Below are 19,202 nucleotides of genomic sequence, written 5' to 3' on the forward strand. Positions count from 1 at the left end.
TTTCCAGTGTGTTATGCCACTCATTGCCAGGGTATTGCCTGACACCTGCATGTAATGAATTCAAGCATAAAGATATGTATTAGTATCCATTCATTTTGAATAACCTGAAGTACCATTTTGTAATCTGACCAATAATAACAGTATTTAGTGCTTATGTACTACTTTTCTTTTTTGAAAAGCTATATGTAGGATAATTTGGCTGCCAACATATGCAAACTAAACAATACACAAGTCTCAATGGATTCTGTTTGAATTATAAATCACTCTTGCCCATGAAGGGCTGGAAAATAGGTTTTTTTCTTCTATTCTTACTATTGAGAAATAACATTTATACTGAATATCCCAGAAGACTAACTGTCTCTGGTAGTCATGAGTTTACATTGAAATAGCATAGAGATGGAGGAGAATTTTCAGTACAGGACTAACATATAGAGGTATATATATGTGTGTGTGTATATATATATATGCAGCTTGAATTTAATTTATATTGAGTCATTCTTTTCTTCTCCAGTAGTAATTTGGTGGATTTTGTCTAATTCAGTTTTTTACATATGCCTATTGAAACTGATGTCAATTACTATTATCTCCTTGTAGCTAATAAATTTTTTTTTTCCCACCTGACTATCTGCATTCTGAATTTTAAATTATTTTTACAGATCTGTTCCCACTTGTAAAGAAAACAAGTTCACTTGCAGGAACTATTACTGTAGTAAAAGCATTGCTTGCTTTATGATACTTCCCTATTCTTTTTCTAAAGCTTAGATGGACTTTAGTTCTTATTTGATTGATTTCATTGTTGAATGAACCCCTATGCTCAGAACTGTTAAATGCATGGGTTAATCACTACTTAGTCTTTGCTATTTCAAAGTCAGACAGGCTCTATAGTGCTAAAAATATTATACAGCTTTGAGTCTGAAAGTCTAAATTTGAGTTACCCCATGCATGCTGCAGAAAAAAAATAAATACTTATGCTACTAAGCCCCTTCCTGTTCTTCTTACACTCTTTCACATAAGGTCTATTATTACCATGTTCATCAGACACTTAATTTAGATGCAATTGAGAATACAATACAAGGTAAATGGAACTATGTAAGCTCTTCCAAAGAGCAATTCAGGAAAGGTAAATTCTTAAATTTTAAAGCTAGATCATGTGAATGCTGCTAGTTGAATTTTCCTAAAATTCAAGGACAAAATGCCCCAAATGTGTTTCAGAGGTGCCCCTAAGTCTTACCTGAAACCTGTGAAAATCAGAAGGCAAACATCCAGGGAGCTCTGAATGAGCTTTTCCATTTCAAAGGAATTATAATGAGGTAGAGATGCTTTTTATCTACACTGTACCTACATGAATATAATTCAAGACAGCTATAGATGAAAATAGATATCACTTTATGTTACCCACTGATATGTGTAGAATTAATTTATGATTTCAGGTTACATGAGTACACTAATTTCTGTATTTTAGGAAAGGGTTTGCCAATTCCTTATTTGTCTCCAAAGAAAGCTAAAATCAAGGACTTAAGTTAATGAGCCTAAGGCTCAATATAAGACTAAGTCTTCAGTTTGTTAGAATTACCTATATTTTTTTATTAGTTATGCAAACATAAATATGAATTTTTGGGCAAGTTTTCTTTCAATTTCACTCACTCCCACCACTGATAATATGTCTCTTTCCCTTTGTTCCTTACAAGAATATTTGCAACTATAAGTCACAAAACCTATGTTTTTTTTGAATTATTTGTGTGTATGGTTGACCATAGGTTCATATAGGACATAGGGCAAATTGGAAGCATTTAAATTTGCCAAAGTCCATTTACAAAATCAGTGGCACTTAATTATGGATCAGTGTGTTTTCCTGAAAAGATATTTTTCCCTGTGTTTTTTCACCTTTCAGGTGCTAAACTACACATAAACAAGACAGGACATACTTAAACTCTAAACTTAAATATAATCTACTCCATCCCATCTTTTAATTTTATGATATATATAATGCCTTAAATTTATCAGTATAAAAATATGCTACTGTGCACTGTGGTTGTGTAAAATTTAATCCTAATTGATATCTAATCCTTTAATTGATACTGCATAGATAAATTGAAGTATAATATTATGATATTGGCTTATATTTGAAATTCTTGTTAAAATAAAATAGAATTATTTGTATTTTGTTTTCCAGGTGATGTAGTATAAAACTTCTAGACCAACCTTGATCCAAATGAACAATTTTCTAAATTCTTGAGGGCATATTTTACTAAAAAAATCCCCTCGCAGCCTTCTTAATTTCCTTTAATTTTAGTTGATGAGAAAATTACATATATTTTGTGTCATTGCAGTTTTCTTTCAGTCCTTGATATGTTGGAATAGTTAATTTAAATGAGTCAAAATTCACTGAAAAATCATTAAATACTGTAGGTGGAATGATCTGTAAATGAAATGACTCATGTAATAAGTCCAGCTACTTGTTAAATCCCCATTTAAGAGAAAGTGCATGATACTTTTCCTCATGCCAGGTGGCACATTTCATCTATCTTTCATCTTGAAATTCCCTGTGGTCCTGTGTTTGTCTTCTGTGCAGCTACTGCTTTTCAATTCTTCACTATTAAGATCTAGAAAATGAAAAAAAAAAAACCCTAATGTATTCCTTTCTATTTCATCTCACTCCCTTGAAAAAAAATAGGGAGAAAATATTAGGAACTTATTTCCAGGCACAGGGAAAATAAAAAGCTAATTGGGAATAGTCAGGATGGAAGAATCAAAAGCAAAACTTGATAATTTTACTGCCTTTTCCAGTGACTGTCTCATGAGATGTAGATTTCAGCAGCAGATTGCTTTCAGTTTGTGGTGTAGCAAAACTTTTGAAACAGTGTCTCTCTGTATCCTTGTAGCCAAATTTAGAAGATAGAGGCTGGATGGGGGGACTGCAAAATAGATAGAAATTAATTGAGTCAGCAAACTCTAAGGGTATTGTTTCTTGATTTGAAGTGTGACTAAGAGCCAGTGGATAATAAGGATGAATACAAAGGCCAATACCATCCAGCCTCTGTCGGTCACTTGGATAACAAACCGGGATGCAGCTGCAGCAAATTTCAGGTGGCATGAAATGATGGGAGAACAACTGATGTGTGTATTGTAGTACTGCTGGACAGAGGGACCTTTAGAATCTGGAGGAACAGACAGCTGAAAGCTCATAAAGTTCAGGAAAGACAAATGCAGAATAATGCCATTTTGAGTACTCTTGGAACAGTCTGGGTAAAAACAAGTTTTACAGAAAGCACCCAGGTGACTGAGTGGAGAGGCTGGCTGAAAGATAAAACTGTGGCCTTGCAGTAAAAATATCACAGACTGGAGTGTATGAGCACCGGTGTAGTCAGCAGGTCATGGTTATTATTTCCTCTTCAGCACTCATGTGGAAAATTGTGTGTAGTTTTTGTGTCCTCCTCTATATAAGAGAGATATTACAAAATGAAGCAAGTTCAGGGTAAGGACCCATTAAGGGGCCAGGGTCTGGAGTATCTTTTGAAGGAGAGGCTGAGTGAAGCTGGAGGACAGAGAAGGGTAAAAGGGATCATATTACTAATTTGGATGGAGAACAATAAGATAAATTATTCCACTACACCTTTCAAGGAGAAAAATATACTTTCAATGTCCTCAGTTGCCATATTCTCTGTTGTAAGGGGAACAGCAGCTGTAAAACTAGTGAAAACTTGCATTCATACTTCTTCAAATTTGCAGAATAATACCACAATGTCTTTTTAGAGGCATCAGCAATCCTACAATTTGGATTTTATAATAATCTTGTGTGTATGAAAAACCTAATCAAGTGGTGTATGTTTTATCCTTCTAGTGTTTTAGAGGAGCCATTAGATGTGAATGAAATATAATGTCTAGCATAATAAAGGGGCTTTATTAGAAAGGAGATTGAATCTCGAAGAAAAGTTACAAACAAGTTGCTGTTGATGGATACAGGCTGTGTGCAAGAGAAGCAATCATACACACAACCCATTGTAGCTGCAGTCTTGAGCCTTAGGTCCCAGTCCTCACCTCTCAAAATCTGAGGACTTAACACAGTTTCAGATGAAATTACTGCAGTTGTAATTAATCAATGTCACCACAAAAAAACCCCTTTTTTCTGCTCCTTAATCAGTAGAGAAATAGTTTTTTGCTCAGCAACTCTGTTTTCAAGCAGAAGGAAGAATCCAGAATTAATTAAATCATTACTTGGCTTCCTCACTGCCAAGACTGCTATTATCCCGGAATAATGGGTTCTGTAATGTTTTAACAGCAGCTGAAATAAGGAGAAAACAGTGTTGGCAGACATCCCTTCCTGTTCATACCTTCTATCTGGAAAATGCTTATACATTCATATTAATTTCAAAATTATAGTAAACTCTTTTTTATATTGCTTTGCAACTTGGTCAGTACTAACAAAAATACCCTACTTCTACTTTTTATATCCTACTTTCCACATTTTCATTTCGGTGAAGTGCCTTAGTAAGGCTGCCTTTTTTGTCACAGAAGTGTAGCCTTTAACTCTCAAACCCTTACTATTACTTCATAATAAATTTCTCATTTCTCTATTTGATGATTTTCTTTTTCAAAGTAGAAGAAATATCATCTGTAGGTTTTATACCTGAGAAATTGTTCTGCACAATGCAGAAGTTGACTCTAAATGTATTTCTTATTGAAGGGAAAGTTGAAATTTTGGTTTTTTACTCGTAAATTTTGGTGAGTCTTTTCAAAACATGCATTTTTGATGGGTTATTCTTTTATTATAGCTGGTCACTGTGGCTCTCCGGACCCAGTTGTAAATGGTCATATTAGTGGAGATGGTTTCAGTTATCGCGACACTGTAGTCTACCAGTGTAATCCTGGCTTTCGACTTGTTGGTACATCTGTCAGAATTTGCCTACAGGACCACAAGTGGTCTGGACAAACTCCTGTTTGTGTCCGTAAGTACAGTTAATTTTTCACTGAATTGTTGCTACTATATTAACAGCGGATTGGATGGTCAAAAGTGTTTGGGCTCAGGTCAGAAATTTATTGAACCTATTGTCAATTACAGGGGTTGTTATGATCCAGTTTCTAACCTACTATGGGCTTGTTAACATTTTCAGTAACTCCTGGTTTCTGTTGTTTCAGAAACAAGATGGCAAAGACACTGAAGGGGTTTGAATAGCAGGCTGCAAATGTCTAACTTAATCTATCACATTCTCTTTGTCCAGGCATAGTTGTTATGGCAAGTATGGGCTTGCTGAGCCTCTCCCCTATTTCTTCACTGATAGTAGAAAAATTTCTTTGTATGTTTTCATTGCTTGGAGGACAATGCTGGACTAGTGTTCATCTGTGCAGTTCTAATGGTAACTGCCTGTTTCTGCAAATTGCCCTCAAATTGATTTACCGAGGCAAGGCGTGGCATAGGATTATATATTATATATATATATTAAATATTATATATTTTCTATAACCTTTAATATTTTCTTAATTCACCTGTTTTTGACAATCCTATAATTAAGTGCTAGAATTGCAGAGTCTTTCCTTCTCTGTGGGGCAGATTATCTGACATTTTCTGAACCATCAGCCATTTAATCAGCCAAGCCCAATTTATCTGTTTTTTATTTTGCTACTTTATTATGCAGTTGATTTTATTTCCTTTTCATATCAGTTTTATTAAAGAGCCCCATTTTATACATATTTTTTGTGATTTTAATGGAGAATTTATATCAACTATTTCAGTGATGCATTTTTTAAGATGTCTGCAATACAGACAGAAGTCTTGTATACACAGAAAGTTACTGTTGCTGTTCAGAGTTATATTTTCTGTTCAATACAATTTCTGTTCAATACATACTAGATTTCTAAATGTTCAGTATTTTCTTTCTTAGGGGAAAATGACAATTTTTACATGTATACAGTGGCAGGAAATATCTGCCAAGTGTCATTGTCCTTTTAAAATCCTATTTATGTCTTCAAGTGATTTATATTCTTCAAAGGAGAAATGTCACAACTAGCATTGTTATTATTAGTGAATTCATTTTACTGTGCAGTGAATAAAATCCTTTCAAAAGAAAGGGGCAAAGCTGGGGGGGCACGGGAGGGGAAGGAGGCTGCTTCTTCCTAAATGTATGTTATCCTTACTGTTATGAGAAGAACTGGCATCAGTTTCTGTTATTAGAGTTTGCCTAATGCTTTCCATTATGATATAGTTTTCTTTTGTTTGGAACTCTGTCAGACTAAAAAGCAATGCAAGATGATTTGGTTTATGTCAGCATCCAAACTTCAGGGTATTTTTTTTCCTTTGATTAATTTAAGAAATTCCCATACAAATGAGACTCTTATTTCTGAGATGTAAAGTGAAAACAAACTGTTCACCAGTGCTAGAAATGTGTTCTACTAAAATATTCTTCTGACTGAGCATTGTGGAGCCTAAACTAGAAATAATAGCTGTGGTGGGTTGGCCTTGGCTGGATGCCAGGTGGCAACTGAACTACTCTCACTCCTCTCCTCAGAAAGGCAGGGGAAGGAAATAAGATGACAGCTTACTAAAACAAAAGGAAATGGTTGGACATGCAAGCAAAGAAAATAAAGACTTTCATTTTCTGCTTCCCATGGACGAGGAATGTCTGGCCACTTCCCAGGAAAGAAGGCTTCGGCATGTGTACTGGTAGCTCCAAAGCATACATATAAATAATGGATGATGCCTCCCCTCCTTCCACACTGCCACCCTGCCTTGCCCCTTCCTCCTCCTTCCTCTTAGCTCTTATATCTTAGCAAACATCATATGGTATGGGACATCCCTTTGGTCATCTGCCCTGGTCATATCGATACCCTTGCAAGGTCACGACCACTCCCAGCCTGCTGGTGAGAAGGAGGAATGTGAGGGAGACAGCAGGGGTGCTGTGAAGTGCTGCTCAGCAGTAGCAAAACACTGGGGTGTTAACATCTTTCTAGGTAACCATACAAAGCACAGCACTATAAGATATCCATCTCAGGTAGATCCAGTACAATAACAGAGATATTACAAAGCTATTAGGGGCTGTGCCCCTGAAATTGCCCCAAATTTGCCTTTATTTTGTGAGATTTTTACAGAAGATCACGTCTTTTTTTTATTTTTAATTTACTTTGAAGGGTTTTTTAGATTTGTGAAGTACCAGACATTGTAATCTTAAAAAATAATACCTAAGGAAGCACTTGTAGTTCTCCACCCAGGACTACTTAAGATTCTTAGTTTAATATAAAAGTCAGCCTCCTTCATCTTGCAAAATTTGTCACACACAGGTCATTCCCAATCTCTTTACTGGATAACCAGTTGAACCACACTTTAGCCAAGTATTTTCTGAAAGGTCTTTCCACTTGCTGCTTATTGAGAGTTAATAGGAAGTAAGATGATTTCTGCTTAGTTCCTTGTAAGTAGCAGTGCAACAGAATCAAAAGAAAAAATAAACCCCTGTGTAGGTTGCTCATTTGAGTATGATAAACACCACCAGCACAGAGTTGAGAAGTTCTGTGTTTGTGCATGTGTGTATACGGACATTCTGATTTTACATTGTTCACATCTATGCTTTTCTTTTTCTATAATATTTTAGTATCTCATCACATGGAAAACTAGAGCTTGACCATAATATGCTTATTTTATAAGTTCCATTTTAGCAAAATCAACACACATAATACATAAAGGGAAAGATTTGCTCCCAGAAATTAATTCTTTATAGTCATCCAAAAATCAGATTAAAAGAATCACTAGCTCAGCAAATCAATATAAGGTTTTTTTAAACTGCAATGCTTCAGAACTCCAGAATATTCTGAAATACTGCATGAAATTTGTATGGCTCTACTATATGTTTAAGCTTACTGGAAGAAAATCTACCTTTATTTATATTAGTAGGAATTTTTAAATGCATTTTTAAAGGATCAGATGTGCGTGAAAATGCATTTAGTTAGTTACTTAATATTTTTACAGCTTTCAACATAAGGTAAAAAGTAGGTTCTAAGAGTTTTATTTAAAAAATAATATTTTTCTCCTGGCAGTTAAGAGTTCTCAATAAATATATCCTATTCTTTTTCTTATATGTCTTCTATAACTGTCAAAGACAAATTCAGGAGGGGAAAAAGGAAAACAAAGTCAAAAAACAAAATGGCAAAAGAGTTCCAATCTGCAAGTGGTTCCTTGGACCTTTCACTTAGATGCTAACCTGCCTATTTTTCTTCTAACAGCAATCACGTGTGGCCATCCTGGGAATCCTGCTCATGGAATGACTAACGGCAGTGAGTTCAATTTAAACGATGTGGTAAATTTTACCTGCAACACTGGCTACTTACTTCAGGGCGCTTCTCGAGCACAGTGCCGAAGCAATGGGCAGTGGAGTAGCCCCTTACCCAACTGCCGAGGTAAGACTTTTACCCTGCCTCAAAATACTGGGATATAATTCACAAGCCTGTCCTTTAGGAACTTATTCTCACCTTTATTTGAGTTTCTGCATTTTTGTATTGGAGATTGTTCTTATGGCTAAGTATTGGGGAAACCTAGCCTTTTCAGTATTTTGCATCAAAATTCTCTGACTGCAATCATGGGCATCTCCTATATAGATATATAAAATGAACTTTGTGTCACAAAAGTTATATTACATCAATAAATCACGGTTGCCTGTCTAGCCTGAATTAGGCACATTTTAATACAGTTTCCATAAATGGTTGTTATGAAATTGAATATTTATGTATCAAAACATTATTAATTCTCTTGTTTCCTAGCAATACCTGCGAGATGCGAAACCTGATTTTTGTACCACACACCAGAAAAAAAAAAAAAAAAGGGATAAAGATTTAATTCTGCTTGGGTTTTTTTTTTGCAAGGCCATGTGAACTTGATTCCTGGTGTGCTATGGATAAGATGGACATGTTTGTGAGATGAGAATGAAGAAAAGGTTTGTTATGAGAAAATCTGTATCAAATGTACATATTAGGAAAGGACCAAAAAAAAATTTTAAAGCACAATCTACAATTCTCAGATTGAATTCTTCATCCAGATCCCAGTAGTGTAATTAAGATTCAAAGTCTCTGAAGTTAATCTGTTTTTACTCCTTCCATTTTTGACCAATGTTTTTATTTATTTTCATTATACTTTTGGCTATTGTTGCAGAATATGGAGCTAACATCTCATCTTTGGTCTTTTCCACCAATGCCTTGATCAGACACCTAAAAACTGTTCACTAGTTTTGTGTTTTTTATATTATATGCCCCAAAATAACTTCTACTGGTATAGTACCTGCTTTCTCAGCGCTGAATCCATTAAGATACTGATATTTAATGATATTGTGAAACATTTTCTTTTGAATCACTGAGGCAGACTGAATATATTCTGACCAAATCATAGACGCAAAGTGACAAAGAAGTGAAAGGCAGGACATGACATAAATAAGATATACTGAAAGATCTGAAAGGTCTGGGGAAAACTTTATGAAGGCTCTGGAAGGAAATGTATTTTAATGGATCTAATTTACAAATGTTTTTTGTGGTCATATTCAAAGCTGGAATTATCTGGGCTCAATTATAAATGTTAATAACAGTGCTAATTTTCAAATATGTAAACCAAAAACATGTTTAAAAATGCTTAGTGTCTGGAAAGAATCCAATGGCTATGTCTGCTATGGAACGTGCAAAGAAAAAGAACGCAAAAAATTCTCCAGAAATGCAATGGTTACTAAGCTTTTCTGAATAATTTTTTTCACCAGAAAAATTTTAAAACACTTTTGTTTTAAAAACAAACAGCTTTTTGTTTTTTGTATCTTGTCTTTTATGGGCCAAAGTAAATAGCAGGCAGCAAAGTCATTCTAAGGATACAACACTGGGACTGAAGATCATGTAATAAGAACTTAACTTCAGCTATTGTACCTTTATTATCTCCACCTGTTGGTTTATTAAAAATCTTATTGTATTACAACTGTTGTTTCTAAGAATAATAATTATCTGTGATGATTAGCTCATCATAATGTTTCAGAGATAGCTGATGCAATTTCAGGCTCAGTGTGTGTGGAATTAGATCTTTCATTCTCATTAAGACAATAAAGAGATGGCAATTCCCTCAGTCACTACCCTCAGAATTTATTCAAGTGAGTTAACTAACATAGCAATATAATTATTGGAACAAAGAAACAAGAATTAGCAAAATGTTCCTATTTAGGTTCATGTACTTTTTTCTCTTTTATATTTTTTTCTTTTGCTAGAACTAAGTGAACAAAATTGTCTGTCTCATCTGTGAGGCATTTAAGTAAGGTTTTATTTGTTATGAACACATACTTTTAATCTTACACTGTAGCTGCAATCAGAATATGTTCTGTTTGACTGTCAGAGGCAGAGGTAGAACAGCTTTACTGAAGTTCAACCCCATTTATAAGCTGAGTTACTCAGCTATTTACTTTAAACTCCATTACATTTACTAAAAGGAAAGCAAATTGAAATGAAAGTAAGGAAAAACAGTGCAATGACCGAGAAGATTTTTAAAGAACATAAGAATTAGGTTGCTTACAGTTACTACAACATTATTTCAGTTGTCCCTCCTGTCTACATTTGTTGACCTTTTTAAATTTACTCATATGAATTTGAGTTTGATTCAGGACCATTTATGGTCTGAAACCTTGTTTAGGGAGGTTAGTTTTCTGAAAGGAGTGAGTATTGTAGAAGCAGCTCTGCCAAGGTCCATTGAGAATGGTAAGTATCTACAGTTGAGTATCTACAGTGTTGTCTATTCTCATGAAGGTGGTGTGAAGCTGGACTTTTGCCATTCACTCAGTGTTTCTTCATTCGTCACTTTGTATTTCTTTCTCTATAGCAGCATGTATTTTTCACTGACTGTTTTATATCTCTTCCATCATAAACTGCAAGGATCTTCCTAATTTCATCACCCTCTCTGCACACCCTGCTAAAACCTGGAGCGCTTTTCTGCTAATCATGATAACACTGTAGCTGCTCACATCTGTGACCGAGTTTAACTGATTGAAATGATTTGAAAAAGTTGTCATGAAATTTACAATTTGTCCAAGAAACCTCTCGTTCTGGAGAGGAATATACCGTCTAAAGTAACAATAATTGTTTCAAATGTATTTGTGCACCAGAAGATACTTAGTTGTATTGTAAAGGGAATATTCAATATCCACTTCAGCTAAAGCACATCCATGTTAGAGTAGTTCTATACCATTCTCCTAATACAAGCATCTCTGATCTAGAAATGTGGGAGATTCTTATTTCAATTATATGAAAATATAAAGTGTTTTAATACAATTCCCTTGATAATTGTTATTATTTTAGGTTAGGGTGGTGGGTTGACCTTGCATGTATGTAGCAGTTTCTCTCTTCTATTCCTACTTGCTTCTTTGGCATGTGTTCTCCACAGGCTGCAGAGAGTATCTACTCCTTCATGCACTGCCTTCTCCTCTAAACTCTATGTTGTCTTTTTTACTTCTCACTATTGTGCATGTGTGTGTGTGTGGCCTCCTCCCTCTGGTGTATTTGGCCCTTTCCTAAATATATATTCTGAGAAACAAACTTTTCTCGTGGCTTACCTCTGGGGTTTTTCAGCTTAGGGAAGAGAAGGCTCAGGGGAACATTGCTTATCACCTATGTTTATCTAAGGAGCAGTGTTAAAAAAGAGGGCCATACTTCTCTAGTGGTGCTTACTGAAAGTACATGATGCAAAGGGTACAAAATCAAACATAAGAAAAAGCTTTTAAAATGCGGTGGTGGTAAAACACCTGAATATTTTCCCAGAGGCATTGTGGATTTTCCACTCTTGTAGCTATTAAAAACCTAACTGGGAAAAGCCCTGGGCAAACTGTTTAGTTGTCACTTCCAAGTTCAAGCAATCTTGTATACAGTTTATGACTAAAAACTATATATATACACCAACTATATTCCTATGCCAAATTTGGTCTTAATGAATTGATTAGAACTTACCTAAAGAAGTAATAGCACTTCTTCTGGCATAAGCCCTTACTTCTAAAATTGTCTAATGGGTGGAAAACATTTGTTTTAAAGTTCATTGTTAGCAATGAATTATGAATTTGTTTGCAAAGAAAGTAAATCTTCCAGCTCTTTAAATATCCCGCTGGGAAAGGATTGATTCCTGGCAAACATATATCATTTAATTCAATGGAGATTTTACATATGACCTTTCTTTCAAACTTTGGTTGAGTTCACTTGAGTAAATAACAATTGGCTGCATTTGGCTGTACAGGAAATACTACAAATTTAAGATTGCTGCTTGAAGCTATTGCAAAAGTTATTTTATTTTATTATTTTATTTTATTTTTTATTTTACTTTGTTTTGGTTTTTTTGGTTTAATTTTGAAACTGAACTGTTATTTATGCATAGGGAAACCTTGATATTTTTGAAAAATAAAGCTGGGATAGTTCTTAGGAACCCTTTTGCAATGATACATGGCTTCTGTCTGCTGTGTCAATAGCAGGTTAACTAAATAATCAGTGACAGGAAATTTAGTAAGGAAATTAAATGAGGGTTTTCATCTAAGAAAAAAAGTAATGCACACAAAAGATAATATTTGCTATTTAAGAACCATATGATAAAAACTTTTATTAAAAAAAGAACTTTAATATGTTCGTATATCCTAAATGCACTGCAAGCACTGAATTGCTTTGCAATGATGTTTCCCCCTACTCCAGAATGCTTTTGTCTCTTCTGGTTAACTGTTTTGGCTCAGCAAGTTAAACCTATTATCTCTTAAAACTGACATATTTTTTAGTATTTGATTTGGACCTGCGTTCTGAGATAATGTAATTCTTAAAATACCCATGTCTTGGAAAAACTATTTTCCCACTGTTTCTGTCACAAGTAGAAACATGGCATGTTGTGATATTCAGGTACTTTGTGAGATAGAAACCCTAAATTTTTTTAGCTATTTAAACATTAGTATTTGTTTCAAAATTTATATTTAATCCTTTTGGTGTATTTAGTATTTTCTAAAGACTGGTGAGAACCTTTTCTGGAATGTGATGGTCTCTGAAGCGTGAGTTTAAATTCATTATTTGTAATTCTCTACATAGGCTCTATCTTTACTTTCATTTATTTGATAAAAGATCAGGTCAAGTAGTTGGTTTACTTGCCTTTAAACCAGAACCAAATGGCATCAGAAAAATTACAATACCCAGATCTTTATTCTCTACTGCAAACCTGCCTGAGTAGAGCTTGGATGTGCTACCCCAGAAGTAGTTATGACTATATTAAATCCTAAGCCAAGTATGTTTACTGGATTTATTTTCCATTAGCAGTTTGGAACCACTTTCTTTAGTCTTTGGAAGCACAGAAAGCCAATCTCCACGCTTTCTACTTTTCATAATAACTCCTAAACACCAAAATGAGAACTGAATCAGATGATCTCATCAGGGCTCTGCACTCCTGATTGCTCTGCAGGTCATCTTTCCATATATTATGCCTGAAGAAAGAATTGCCATATTAACCATCACTCTTTCTGCCTGTATTAAGGCAGACTCATATTTGTTATCTATACCAGTAAAAGTGGATATATTTTGCTACTTTTTCAGAATTCCTTTTATCTTTTTATAAATTAGATTATATGAGCTTTTCTCCTGTTAGAAACATATTTATTAAGACCAAAAACATTTTGTTGGGAAGATTCGTTTGTCAAAGTTGCAGAGGTTTGAGTTATCTCATATTTTCCAGTCTGTATCAGTAAGTCCAGGCTATTTGTTAGTAATAAGGAATTCAGGTTTCTATTTACTTATTTCTGTTTACTTATTTCTTTTTACTTATACTGTACTTATACTGTATTTGTGCCAAATTTCTAACTTGAAAGGTTTATCTTTCTTTATCTCATTGCTCATATATTCTTGAGAAGTTTAATTAAGCCTCTATGTCATATCAGGAATCTGGTTTCTACAAAGAATTGCTAATTTTATTGTGTTCTCTTTAGTGGCTATGTCATTTGAACCATTGGTAATATACTCCACTCCACTGACAAGAAAAATAACCTTTCTCATAGCAGTTGATATAAAGGTGGGGGAGAGTGAGAAGAGAGTGAGACTGGTGACCAATTCTTCTCATCTAAAGATAAAGCAGCTCTGAATTTAAGCATTTTCCATCTATGGTGGAGTTGAGTATTCATATAAGCTGAGAAGTGCATTGTGTTCAGTTTTGATATTCCCAAGTCAGAGGCCTTTACTGTGACTTATTTATACTTAAATGTCAGATATACCTAATCTGTTTGTATTGATAGCATGTTGAAATTCTTCAGAAGGATAAGTTGCACTTGAGTAAGTTTCCTATATATAAAATGAGGTGAGGTACCATGGGAGATGCCATAGGGTGTCTGAGATATTTACCTGATCTGGCAGAGGTGCCCCTCTCTGGAGGGAAGCCAGCCTGGAGATCAGGTAAGAACAATTCAGAAGGTAGTAGAAATATCTGTTGAGGCAGCAGAAGAGTTCCTCATCCAGGTGAAAAACAATGCTCAGATTAAAAAGGAGTCTGAAGAGAAAGACTCTAAGTCATGATACCGGAGATTGTACTAGTCTGACAAAAGCTATTGTGTTAATACTGTTTGTACATAGATGCCCAAAAATGAATTTTGCATACACAAAGAAAAAATAAATTTGCATACACAGAGAAAAATAAAAGGTAAATACTTTATCTTTCTGGTCAATTTGCTATTGTAACAGCTGGCAAAATCTAAGAAGTTTTCATTCTTGTTTATTGTTGACTTTGCACTGACCCTTACTAAATTTCCATTCACTGGCAATTTTGTCATCATGTTTTCACTAGCAGAGCCTTCTTTCTTTTTATAGAGAGCATTTTGAAAAACTTTTCATAAAAACAGAGTGAATTCTCTACTCTTCATTCACTCTAGAGTGTATGTCCCTAAACATATTATAGATACCAACATTAATGCAATACTTTTCACATAAAAAAAGTTTTAAAATACTCTTGATGAGATATGAAAGTTTATAAAAGAAGCTTAAGATTGTTTCTGTCAAGAAAAAAAAATAGGAGGGAGTGAGAGCAAGAAACAAATACTGTGAATGATGTACTTTTTGATGATCATTCAACTTTTTAACAGAAAGCTGCCCTAGAGGACTCTGACATGGTCTTTTAACTTCTTTGTCCTGAAGGTTTCAATCTCCTCAGTGTGCGGTTCCAAAGTTATCAGGGCAGACTTGGAGTATTCTTCAGCTTTTCTCAGAAGACTAAACCAAGACTGACAGAATTCATTTCTCATGCAACTCTTGACAGGTGTCATTGAGAGAAAGCAATCTCCGTCTACTCTCACTGTGATTTACAATTGAGTCCCCAGGGTGAAAGGAAATTGGGGAAAATACTGCCTTAGTTCTGTATGCCAGCCAACTCAAATTCTTTTCTAAAGTACTCTTTACTGCAGCCCTTCTTAGCAACAGCACACTTGTGTATATATTTAAAAACTGATAGCTGATCTTAAGTGGCGCTGCAGGCATAATTGTGGTTCCTTTTTAACTTGAGAGAATGTATTCTCTTGCATAATCATTTGATAAGGCTTCATGTATGATGCAAGAATTTTGTTCACAGAGCACATGCTTAAATTATACATTTGGTGGCTGTTTTGTATTTCATTCATCACTGAGCTGTCTGAACAGATACTACTGGTATTGAAGTGAAATTCTGTATCACACAGAAAAATAGATACTTCGGGACTGCAATATATTCCTTGAACATTACATATTTCTGGTCTGCATGGAGAATTAACTTTTTATGTTCTACCTATTGACTTGCAAAAAATAGTTCAGGTAAAATTGCTTTTGGGTAGCTTTGGGCCAGCATATCTTCATGAAACAAAGTTCCTTTTAATTTCTAATACTGACTTTCCATAAGTGAACTTGGCACGATTACTCATTTAACCAAAGATTTAATTTTAAGCAGTTATATTTGTTGGGGTTTTTTTATGTTATAATCTCAATATCACTAAAAAAGGGACAGCTCTTGTGAAGGCTGGTTAAAAATTAAACCTAGAGAAAGAACTGAGTAATCCATAGGATGAGAAGAATATTTGAAAATAATTATATTCAAGAATCTACAAACCCTTCAATAAATGCAAGAATTTTGAAACACACATCAGATTTTTCTTCTGTTTCAATAGAACATTCTGAGATTAAAATTGAAATAATTTGAACTATTAATGTCAATATTCTCTTTCAACTAATCTTGTGCATATTTGAGTTCAATAGAAATTATTTTCTTTAAATTGCAGTGAAAAATAAGCACTTTTTGGTTTTTCTTTTTAACAAATTCTAAAATGGCATTTCACTGTTTATTTTACTGCTTTTTCCTTTACACAATTTTTATCTGTACAGTATTTCACTGTTTGTCACTTTGATCTAGAATTAGAATAAACATTCAATATTACTAGTTAAATAATGGTACTTTCTGATATTCTGGAGTTCCCACAACTCCCAAATGAGATTTCTATGTGACTGGTAGTCTATGATGCCATGACAAGTTGTTATGACAATTTGCAACAAAACCCAAAACCAAACAAATAAACAAACAAAAACCCCAAAACAAACATACCCCAAACCTCTAAAACCACCAAACAAAACCACCCAAAAATCGCACCAGAAAATCAGCTAAAAATATAGATTGCATGGAGGAAGAGTCTTTTGAAATCGTAAGATACTTAATCTGATAAACAGTATGAATCTTGTCCTATAGCTTGGGAAAAAGTAGTATGTGTCCTCATGCAAATTTCCACTATTTTTGTGTATTCATTAATGAAATTTTACTGTAAAAGTACTTCCTGTTTAAGCTGTGTATGCCCAGTTTTTAATGCTATATTCCTGAGCTAAAACAAACTTGGATGCTATTGAATGAAGGCTACTAAACATGCATCTGTACTTTGGATCTCACAGCAAGAAATCCTATTTGTACCAGGATATGCAGAAAAATTTGATTTTTATATTAATTTATATTTTTATATATATTTTTATATTTTTATTTTTTATAAAAATATGATTGCTATATTGATAAACTGATATTAATTCACCTGTGGACTATTGGCAGAGGAATGTAATTATTATTTTTCCACGGGATTTTGCATATATTTTTACAGCCATAAAGCACAATTCCATCTTTTTTTAATCCGTATCCTTTAAGGGAAGACCTGCTCTTAAAAGTGTAGTTGCTAAAACAGGTAGGTATCAGTGAAATGGAAAAGTGTTATTTTGCCATGGTTACATTTGGATATGCAAAGTGTATCATTTCATTTCAAAGTGGTGTACTGATTAGAATATGGATATAGGTCTCAAGAAGACTTAAATTCTGTTCTCTACCATTGTAAATATTCAATACAACCTTGGACTTCATTTTTTGATATGATGGATCACAATAGTGGTATTGTGTAATTGTGAGGCTGGGAATCAAATTACCGTAAAAATAGTTTTTGCAAAATAGAAAGATTTTGAAATATTTACTTCTGTGTTTGAAATTAAATTTATCTATATTTTTAAATTAAACAGTGCCTGGCACGGGAGCTGAATTGCTCCTACTTATTTAGATGGTTTTTCATTTGAACCAAGTGTCACATTCACAGGAACTGTTTGGAGCGTGGCTCAGGGGTTAGTATGGGCAAGACGATCTTTCTTTATGAGTAGTTTAAAGAAATTCACCTTGTTCCAGAGGGTAGCAGTGTACAATGGCATAGACTGAGCCACCATCTCCTGGCCTCCTACCAGAAAACAAGTGCTGGCTTTCTTCAATCCATATTGGTACAGATGTGTATTCAAATGTTTAGGAATTTGTATACATATACATAGAAAAATTAAGGATCTTTTTGTATAAGGCAAACAATAACTATGCAGAGGATGCGGGCTGGTTCCAAAAGCAGAAACTTAACAGCATCATTGCCCCAGCACTACACCGTGTCTGCTTGCCTAGGAAGCAGGGTTAATTAGGATGCAGCATGTGCTGCTTCTGGGAACTGTGCTAGTTTCTGTAAGAAAGGATTGCATTATGAGTACAGGCATACGAGTTCCTTCAGATCTAGCTTAATGTTTTGGTGAGGCATCCTGTCAGTGGACTGTGCATTTAAAAGACTTTCACATGTGTCCCTGTTCTACAGTGATAGTTGTATTGAAAGTGCAAGAATTAGACTTAGCTGACAATGATGAGTAACCATGGAAAAAAAGCAGTAACAAAGAATGTGTCATGTAAAAGAAGAAAGCATTTTCTCTTGATAATACTCTTAAACAGAGATCCCCTGAAGGAAGAATTTTTGGAGTTCTTCAAAGCAAGTACAGAGACACAGACTTACACACCCAAACCTTTCACAGCATTCAAAGAGCAGTGAGGTATTAGGACTTGATATTTTTCCCCATATTATGGGACAGAAAAAAAAAAGAGGTATTAGTTTCTGTCAATGAAATCTCATGTAAACACATATTTATTTAACCTGCATATATCTGATTTCTGCATAAAATATTATGGTTATAACACCATGTTTGAATAAAAGTTGTTAGCATGAAATATAAGCTAAACTACATAATGTAAGCTGAATTTAACTTCTCTTGTGAATTATTTAATGGGATTCATCATAAAACAAATAGGAATAATTTCAGTTAGGAGACTAAAGTATTATTACTGCTCAGGAATAATAAAAAAAAAGGACCTCTTTCATTGAACACAATCATTCTACATAGTATTTTCTAATGCTTTGTGTGCATCATTGCAATACATAATTTTAAAAACATATTTGACTTTTCTATGTAATTGTATTTTCAGTGTTTTTAATAAAAATTGGTACATGTAAAATGGGTTTCTTTTACGTATGATAAAACTAGCTTTTGAATAAAAGTTGTTCAGGAATAAAAAGCAGTCCATTAGGGACTATGTATATCTTACCTCTAAAATGATAACCTTATCTATATTCTTCTCCACTGATTTCTTTTTCATGAAAATTGATTTTAACTAGATGACATGCTTGAAAGATGACATACTTCACATGAAAATTATGTAGAAGACCAAACTGAGCCTTCCAAGGGAATGATAAAAAATTCCTCAAATTTCTCTTCCATCTATGAACCACTTGTACACTTGATACTATGTATCTTGTCCAAGACTATTAAAAGAACTGGAGTAAATTTGTAGTATTACTTTCAAAGCAAAAAGATCTAGAGTCTTACTTAGGAGTCAATATTTCTGATATTTAAGTCAAATAAAA

The 19,202-nt window shown here is 34.1% G+C and overlaps 1 protein-coding gene across 1 annotated transcript in view; it reads left to right on the top strand.

Annotated features, from left to right (window-relative positions):
* The window catches only part of CSMD1 (CUB and Sushi multiple domains 1), a 1,065,588-nt gene that overhangs the window by 1,009,792 nt on the left and 36,594 nt on the right, over window positions 1–19,202 (top strand). Inside the window, exons 53-54 of the mRNA XM_014251392.2 lie at window positions 4,773–4,946; window positions 8,209–8,382. Coding sequence (XP_014106867.1) covers window positions 4,773–4,946; window positions 8,209–8,382 — 348 coding nt within the window. The remainder of the gene's footprint in view (window positions 1–4,772; window positions 4,947–8,208; window positions 8,383–19,202) is intronic.

Source organism: Pseudopodoces humilis, chromosome 3 (genome assembly GCF_049639895.1).
Source record: "Pseudopodoces humilis isolate 2021_Gansu_Grassland_sample_001 chromosome 3, ASM4963989v1, whole genome shotgun sequence".
Lineage (NCBI taxonomy): Eukaryota > Metazoa > Chordata > Aves > Passeriformes > Paridae > Pseudopodoces > Pseudopodoces humilis.